At 42.1% G+C, this 9,551-nt stretch overlaps 1 protein-coding gene across 1 annotated transcript; it reads right to left on the bottom strand.

Annotated features, from left to right (window-relative positions):
• Positions 1-3,130: 3,130 nt before the first annotated feature.
• Positions 3,131-9,304, bottom strand: LOC134002235 (dermatan-sulfate epimerase-like protein). Its single transcript, XM_062441536.1, has one exon. It carries the CDS (start codon positions 8,848-8,850, stop codon positions 5,194-5,196), a length of 3,657 nt encoding a protein of 1,218 aa, XP_062297520.1. The 5' UTR covers positions 8,851-9,304; the 3' UTR covers positions 3,131-5,193.
• Positions 9,305-9,551: the final 247 nt, after the last annotated feature.

Here is a 9,551-nt window from a genome sequence, read left to right on the forward strand (position 1 = left end):
GACCAGACTGGGTTTCATTAGCAGTTGCCGCTGTGCTTTATTGGCACGGAAGATCCCATTTTCACAACAGAAATGACTTGCCACCAGCTGCAAATTGACAATGTGCCATATTTCCTCACAAGTCAAGTCTTATTAATAGCAATTCCTGGGATGTGCGCCTACCGCTTTATCCAAACACAGCAGTGTCATCAGTGGGTAAATTTGAACAGTGGGATCTGAGGACCTCATAGGTGTTGTTTACCAAAGTGAAAATTACTAAATACAGGAGATGGCATTGCCAGCTGCTTACACCTTGTTGGTAAAGTCTGAATACACCCCCACCCTCCGAGCCTCTCCTGTCATTTGAAGGGCAGACACTCTCCATACATCAAGTCGTAAACATCAAATTCATATTTAAGTTTGGTAACTCTTAACAATGATGGCGTTGCTCTCCATTAGCAGGCTAATTCTCCAGGACAATAGCCTCATACAGTATCAATGATTACCCCCTCTCCAGAATACCAGACTGCTCTCTGACTGATGGTCGCTGCAGCAAAGGTTAATTAATGAGCAGTGGCAGGAGCGATGGCTGGTGGCGAGGGAGAGGCTCTCATGGGACTTGGACTCACCACTGGCGAAAGATAAAGGTGGAACAGGGAAGGGTATGACTACTCAGCTGAAATTGAGTCTCCTTTTCAATCTGGATAACCTCTATGTACTTAATAGGCTGAGAAAGCTACTTGATCACTTCCCCAAAGCTGCTATATGGAATTACATTATAATGCAGCCGCACCTCATCATTTTCTCCACAAAACCTTATTTCATGCGATGATTATGTATTGGTGATCAAACATCAAAGACGATCTATGAGACAACTCAAATGTGCTTCTCGTGATCAGACATCAAAAGGTTTGACATTAAGCATGTTTGTCTTTGTGTGCAGCAGGCGTCAGGCTGTGTTATTTTCAGATGAGAAATCAATTCTATGGAAACAGAGGCTGACATATAGCTTCATTTTTTACCTTGTCTCTAAGATGCCATTTTAAATTACATTGGTGGAGATTGACACTCGATATGTGAATGAGCCTTATGCAGCAATTAGCAATGCAATAAATATTTTGTGCCACTCTGTTAAGAAATCAAGTGAGGAATTTTCAAATCAAGGGTTTATAAGTTTAAGCTAATATCTCTATAAGGGCAATGTTGGGGTTGTCAGGATTTCACACTAGTTAGTCAATAATAGTCAAGCCAAAAATAAATATTATTTATTACATTCTAATAACCCAGCTGCAGTTTTAAATGTCAGTAAGTTATTAATAAATGCTCATGAGTTTTCACACTTCTAATAAGCCATAAGCATAAATTAATAGGCAAAATACTCATTAACCAAAAGATGAAAATTAGTCAGCTGGCTAATGTTGGCACATTTAGAGGGATGTTGATCAATGTGCATTGTGCTTTATAAATAAATAAATGAAATGAAGTAATCTGCATCCATCAATGTAAAAGTAATTAAAGGGTTTTGTTTTTTTACAATAATCCATCAAGTCTGTTTTTAATGTTAAATAGTTAATACATGAAATGGATCGTGGTCCCTGTGGCGAAGACAAAGCAGATGTATTACTGCTGGTGGTTGAAGTATTCAGATGAAATTCAACTGAAGTAAAAGTTATCATCAAAGTATATTAAAGTATGAAAAGTAAAAGTATTATGCAGAAAAATGGTCCCTGTGACTGAATGATTATTATATATCACATACTACATAATACTAATGCATTAATACATAAGCAGCATTTGACTGCTGTAGCTAGATGACATGCAGCTACTTTTAACTATTTTGTATATTTACTAGTTTAATGTAGTCACATGATAAATCTGATGAGCCGTGAGAGGATTTATGGGTTAAGAAGGAAGAAAAAAACGATATAAACCTGTCTTTATTTTTAAGGACTTTGCACTACAGCTTTGCTTCTTTATGAAACATTGGATAATTTTGCCTCTTTGGGTTTCAAATACGTATTTAAATGAAACCATCTGAAAAATTTGGAGGGGAAATCACTCCTTGGTAGGACGGTTAACCACTCATGGATATCCGAAGCGTGACCCGACCCGCAAACTGCTTTTTGTGAGGGATCACGAGCCAAAAGCCAACGAAGCATATTTTATAAACTTGTGCCCTGTGTTACTCTTTTTTTAAATCTTCAACTGAAAAGTAACTAGTAAACATACTTTAGCTGTCAAATAAACATAGGAGAGTTAAAATATAGTTTTAAGTAGCATAAAATGGAAATACTTGCAATCATATTTACCTGAAATAAATCCTTAATAAAGCAGTTACAACAAATAAACACTATATTAAGTTGACTTACTTTATGAGACAGTTGTACCATAAAATATATTTAGGGATGCACTAGTCCATATATGTCAAGATTAGTATTAATATTGGGGTTATTACCAATCACTCCTAAATCCAGATTGAATCAAAATGGGCTACTTAACAACCAGTGAGTGCATGTCCAGACTTGTAGAAACCTCTCTTCCAAAAAACATTTGCCTGGAGGTTTTTTCAGTGAATAATATGCCTCTGCATAGAGGGATTAGGCATAGAGGACCCTGCCAAGCATTTGAGTGTTACAGGAGGGATCAAGAACAAATGAGTAATGAAATGACTGACTCACAGAGACCGCTCCGAGACGTGAGACGGTGCATGTGCTCTTTCGAAGCCTTCTCCAGTTAAGGCATGTTTAATGCGCCTCAAGTTCCTCATCATCAGTCAGAGTGTGACATAAGAATTTCCTGACATGTTTTTAATTGTTAGCTCCTCCTTGTCATGCACGTCACCCGTATAAGCAATTAGGCTTCTGTCATCCGTGTCTAATAAAATGGAGATTTGGCTGCTGCATAATTGTGGCAGCACAGAGACATCTGCATAAGTAGACATTTTACTAGTGGGTTAGCAGTAGCCATAGTGAAAGAAACCGTGAGCAAATTAAAATGCATGTTCTTTGTCTTTTGTAGTGATGGATAATAGCTAGTTCAACAGGAGTGTAATAACAATATCTAATATATAAGTGCGAGATAATACACTGCATCAACACAAAGACTGGTTGCCAATATATTTATGAATTTATTATTTTCTTTACATTATCTCCACCCTCTGCTCCTGGAGCCCACAGAAGAAAAAAAAAAAAACGTTATAAAGAAAATGATTGTAATTCAAGGCCACAGAAGCAAGGAACCGTATCCCCACGAGCAAATACAAAACAGAGTTGGTAACAGGATTGCAACACCAAAGTGAAAGCATGTCTGCCAAGTCTACACATTCAAAGACCACAAACATCAAACAGGTTTTCCAGGCAGTCAAGGGTTTCAGTGTTCATAGAGAAGAAAACAAACAGGACTGTTTCTAGCTGAGAAAAGATGGATATTTCCAAATGCGAATGATGTTGTTGCTGTTGTTGTTGTTGGGTTGTTGTTTTTTTCTGTGTACAGATGCAATTGAGAATCTATAATAGAGTGTATCATTTTTATGTTAAATGTGATCCATTTACAGTACAAAAATGTTTAAGCGAGACAGCATTAAAGGTTACTGAGGAGCATACATTTTTGCCCAGCGTGTTGGTCAAAGAGCGTAACATCACAGAGTAGAAATGGTCTCTGATTTTTTTTTTTATACTTCATATTCATCCCCCTGCTCATTCAATCCACTTCTTCTCTCTGAACGCTTTCAAGACAAATGCCCAAAAGATCATTTGTTATCTGATTGACCAGGACAGGAAATGGAAAGTTATGCTGTTTGCGTGTCCTCTGGGCTTTAGCACAGCAATAAAACACAGGGTAAGCCTCAGTTATGGCATTTTGCAGATTAATATGAGTAGCTGAGGGGGATGCTTTGGAAATTGCTTTGACTAGAAATGTGTCAAGGCTGACAGTTTTTTTTTTCAGTTTGATCCCTATTAAGCACTTCCCTCTGATCTAATTCAATAAATGCCAAAGGGAGTTATAATAATCATATTCCTTCCTGATCCTTTGGGATATGTGTCTTTGGAACCCATAAATACTTCTAACTTTCTTTCTTCAATACATAATATCTTCAGACGTTTATATTTCCAAGCTAATCGAGTACATACAGTAAAGTCAGCTTTTGGAAAAATGCACTGAATCCCATATACAATCAAAAAAGTTCCTGTGAAAGTGCTAAGCCACCAAACCGTCTTGACATCTTTTGAGCTTCAAAATAAAATCCCTCTACTGGCGTACCCCTTTATAATGAAAATACAATCCATTTCTTTTATATATCTATATTACAGCAATAAAGCACTATCTCTACCGTCATCTTTTTCTCGGCTTTGCAAAAGACTCTATACAATGCAGCATTCTTATTTATTTGATTTTTTTTTTACAGTTTTAAAGGGAAACAGCAATCAAAATTCAGATATTAAAATTCATGACAGCCAAATTAGTCCTTGTGAATGTTCTCTCCCAAAGCTACAAATTAAGACCGTCAATAAATACAAGCCTTACTTCCTAATGAGCTTCATAGCGTATCTGTTCCTAAACCAGTAAAGATCCCTTGATCCCGCTGAAATAATTCCAGTAATAACAGATATAAACTTTGCACAAACATCATCCTGACATCACAGATTAGGAATGGGAAACCCTCCCCCCCTCCCCATTTTACATCTCTTACTAAGACGCACAGTATATAATCTTCACAAAGAAACCGAGCTGTTATAAGACGCTGTAAAAAAGCTAAATTTATGCTGAAGTTCAGTGGCATTCCTTTTTAAGACACGGCTGCATGTAAAGACAGCAAAGGTCTAGTACCACTCGATAAAAAGAGTGCTACAAGTAAGTGTGAAGGGCTGCTGGGGAGGGCGGGGGGGAGAAGATTATTAGCAGAAGCTTCCTTCAACCCATTTTAATGTAAAATATTCCTCCATCACAAACATCTGTTGTTGTAGTCGGTACATCACTGTACACACGTCCAAATAAAATACAACTAACAGGAAACAAAAAAAAACCCTGAACACAGACAGTTTAGTTTAGCCTAATGATACCAAGTTTTTCCTCAACTTGTAACATCATCTTTTTTTTTTTTTTTTTTTTTTTAATTTAAGGTCAGTGCAAATAAAGAAAACTTTACAGAACTCAGTGTGACTGGCAGCTACAGTAAACAAGACAGCTCCGTATCAGCTGACCAGCAGCAGTAAGTTAACTGGCAAACCTGGCGTAACCCAGCCTCTTCATCACACTCCCACATATGTCCTCTATTAGTCTGATGTCCTTTCGTGGCATTTTTTCCCTCCACATGTTAATATTGGCTGGTGAAATGTCTCCCTCGTACATTAGATTGTACAGGTTTGTGGAGGTGGTAAATAGAAGTTGGTTGAGGGCTGTGGGTGAGACGGGCACCCCTAGAAACCTGTGTATGCTCTCCGCGGTTTCCTGGGGGAAGTTGACCACGTCCTCAAACCTCACTTGGTAGTAGCACTCCTCGGGGAGGCTCTCGCTGACCCTCAGCACTGCTGCGGTGTGAGCCAGCCACAGATGAGCCAGTATCAGGATAGGGTTTGTCTCCGATCGGGCCAGCAGCCTCTGTAGTATTTTAAACTCTGGTGCCACAGTTGGGCAGCCATCCTTGACAGCATCCTCCTTGAATATCAAGGAAAGGTGCTGCGGGATGTTCTTAAGGGAGTATAGGCTGGGTTTACTGTTATATACCATGATATAAATCCATGCTCGAGGGTCCCTGACCAAATAGATTGTCCTCAGTGAATGTCCCACAACCTCCTGAACGAAAGGTAGTTTGAGCGCCCAGCTTCCACTTCGCATGCTGAGGACCACGCGGGTGTTGGGGTACTCAGCGACATGTCGTCTCATCTCCCTAACATAATCTGCATCTCTGTCCAGACTGGCTCTCAGTTTTCCCTTCAGCTCAGACGCTTGCTCCCTCCTCCTTGATCTTTTCTTTCTGTCCCTGGAGGTGCTGACTTTCTGGGGCTGTTTGACCCTACTGCCCTCTACCAGCTGAATGTTTTGCAAGTGGAGCTTGGTGTTGTGGACCAGCGAGTGCAGCCAGCCTTGGATAATCTTAAACCGTCCATGCTCAGCATCTGACCTTGACCACTCACAGGCATCAACCAGGGAGTCAAACTCAAACTCAGTCTCTGGTATGTCCACGTGCTCGGTGGGAACCCGAATGTAAACAAAGTCAGAGCTGTTGTAGAAAAGGTGCTTGAGTATTTCTGAGCCTGAACCGGGAAGGGTTGCTATGAGGACGGTAGGGAGGGGGAGTCGGCGCTGCTCGTACAGTCTGATTTGGTTGTTTACTTCGCTTTTGGCACCCGCACCTTTCCATTTTACCCCACAGAGAAGCTGATCGCAGCTGTTAGACACAAACAGCAACTCGGCTATCCACAGGATGAGCACGGAGAGCAGGGCGTAACGCATCAGCCTGCTGAAGCAGACATAAAACTTCCTCTGCATGGTCAAAAATCCTATAGCCACACAGAGAACAACCCCTGCTATCACATTGACTGTAAATCCAAAGTCAAACAGCTGATTATCAGCACTGATTTGTTTGGGGATGAGTTGTGTCCCAAGGCCATATCGTGTGATTTGATATCTATCCTCCACTTTACAGTGACCTCCAAATCCTAAATAAGTCAACCTTGCTCCTATGTCTTTATAGTTTGTAGCTATAGAGACAATCTTCTCTGTGTTATTTATGGTTAAAGAAAGTCTCACTCCATTCTTGCTATTATCCACAAATCTACAGCTGGACACTTTGACATATGGACCGTGTAACACATAAGCAACTCTGCTGACTGTGCCTGTCATTGGAAAAGTGACATTGACATACTGTGTCCACCTCTTTTTAAACTCAGCCGCCTGCTCTGCCTCTTGTATCTTGGTATCGGGGCTGTGACCCTGGGTGTCAAACCAGAACATTTTATAATGAGCGTCCCACACGTCCATCATTGCGCCATTATATCTGTCCATAAATCTGAAGGGAACATATTTAAAATCAATGTCCAGATTGTGGAAAAAAGCACTGAGTGACTTCACTGGTGAATCATCCCACTTTTCCACATGGTCAAGCACAAGCAGCGTTTGAGAGTTGAGCAAAACCAAAGCTCTGTACACACTCTTTAGTCTCATGGCGGGGGAGTAAGCCGACGCTGCTTCCCCACTCACAAACATAGTGTCCCTGTGCGAGGAGGCGACTATCACCTCCCCATTAGCATCACCCACCCCCTCATCAGTCCAGCGCAGCCATTTGGCACACTCCCCCAACTGACCCTCCCAGGGATTGTTACACTGACTAGTAGGAGACGGACTGAACACTAACACGTTGTTAAGATAGCTGTATTTTGGGCCATAAAGTGCCTCAGACACAAATACTTGTCCATTAGGAGCAAATGTGAATGAATTCTGGTCTGGGTGCTCGTGACCTGGGTTAAAGCTGTTCCAGCCGTCTACCCATGAGTAAGGCTTGTCATGGACAATGTCGTAGACTGCGCGGCCACCCAGTTTGCCAGACTTAAAGGAGACAAAAGTATTACCCTGACCATTGGGCAGCCCTGCTCCGTACGTAACCACACCCCAGTTTGAGAAAATATGCATCCAGGCTTTGCCAAAGTTGTGGGGAGGTTGTGGTGTGAGGTGGGAGTTGTACCAGATGTATTCTGTGTGAAGTGTAGCCCAGCGCTGTGCAGAAGACTGTCCCATGGGACCATCCTTGGGCCGGTGCTTTCTAATCTGTTGAGCCAGCCAATTACCCGTTCCGTTCCTCATGACAAATGTATCGAGGAAGACAAGCTGGCTCTCTGGTCCGTAAAACCAGTTGTAGTTGGAGTCTGCTATGCCGACTGTCCTCTGAAACCCCGGCAACAGAGTGGCGTAATAAAACCAGAAGTGTCCCCGCAGCCAGTTGTTCTGCAAGTTGTCGATGTTGAAGTGGCGTTGAGCTAAGAAGACATACTGCGTGATGGACTTGGCCGTGTAGCTCCCGTAGGCTACTCCCTCGTCCAGCGACCCATCAACAATGTGGTTTAGCAGAAACATTGTTTTTTCCATATAATTCACTGACACTTGTTTCCAGATCATCGACTCTTGGTCATTATGTGATCCCACCACTATTGCACCAGTCATGATAGCTAATATATTAGTAGTTTGATGATTCTGGAGGTATTGTTTCCCCCACCCCCTGTACTTGGAGAGCTCAAACAGCTCCTCCGTCTCAGAGCGAATTTTCTTGAGGTACACATCCTTCCGCCTTTCATCCAGGAAAGTGTAGATAAAGTCATAGGCAGTAGCAAACCCAGTGAGAGAGTGTGCCATGGGAACCTCATCATTAGGCGCACTGGTCACCTTCCAGTCTGGGTAATCAGCCATCCTGTCCATAAACTTGATGAGAAACTGCAAGGCAGCAGAGTCCTCTGGGCACAACAGGCAGTAGAGAGCCAGGGGAGGCAGGTTGTTTCCATAAATCTCATTCCACTTGCTTGTAAACTCCTCGTGTTTTGCAGGGGGCATGTAAAAAGGAACATTAGACAACATGGTGAGCACAGCCGCCCGGATGACTTTGAATATGTGACTGTGGGTGGTGGAGCTCCTTTGCCTCAAGTGCAACACATCCACTTGGTTAAAATATAGGTTGGGGTGAGAATCCGGAGAGTGATGTTTCCACTGCTCAGTCGCTCTGTCGTGGGTGAGCTTGACCTGCAGCAAATCATCTGTGAAAATGTCTCTGTCAGTGGCATTGAAGACCCCCGAGAAAGCAGCCCCCACTGCGAAGAGCGGTAACAAAAAGACAGAATATACAACCCAGTTAACTGCCATGTTGCCAGGCATTTGTGAATACATTTTACTGGGGTGTCAAAATTAAGAGAGCTGGATGTTTTTCCTCCTTAAAAAATGTTGTAATGTCCCATATATTCAGTCAAAGTCCAGGTGAATATATATACTTGTTAAGGGTGCAATATTAAAAAAAAAGTCCCGTGCATGATAGTCAAGAAAAAGGGAGGGAAAAAAACTTTAGTGCAAGAGCAAACACTTTCCATATCCACTTGTGACAATCTTGTCACTGTTTGCAAAGGCAACACAAACATCCCATTAAATATAAATGTCTGGTGGAGAAAACATAGCTCAGTTCGCTTTTAAATTGCAATCCAAGCCACACACACATACACACACGCACACACATATAGAGAGAGAAAAAAAATCTTTAGCTTATGTGTGCATGTTATCTCAGTCCTCATAGTAATATGGGTGCTCCTGAAGACTGGCATCTCCCCCCCAACGCGTGCGCCAGTAACTCATATTGATCTCCTCCCCAAAACATTTCCTCTGGAACAAACATCAGTCAGCCCCAGTCTGTGTCAGGTCCAATCACAGCCACCCAAAGACTCCGTGTGCACCCCGACCGAGCTGCAACATCCATGGACATGAACCTCGGCAAACAACGCATCTCCGCAGACAACATTGCTCGGTATCCCGCTGCAGACACCCTTAACTGCCTGGTGCTTAAATCTCCAAATCCCGATGTGGAAATTGATCTCCTTGCA

This window comes from Scomber scombrus, chromosome 20, assembly GCF_963691925.1.
Source record: "Scomber scombrus chromosome 20, fScoSco1.1, whole genome shotgun sequence".
NCBI lineage: Eukaryota > Metazoa > Chordata > Actinopteri > Scombriformes > Scombridae > Scomber > Scomber scombrus.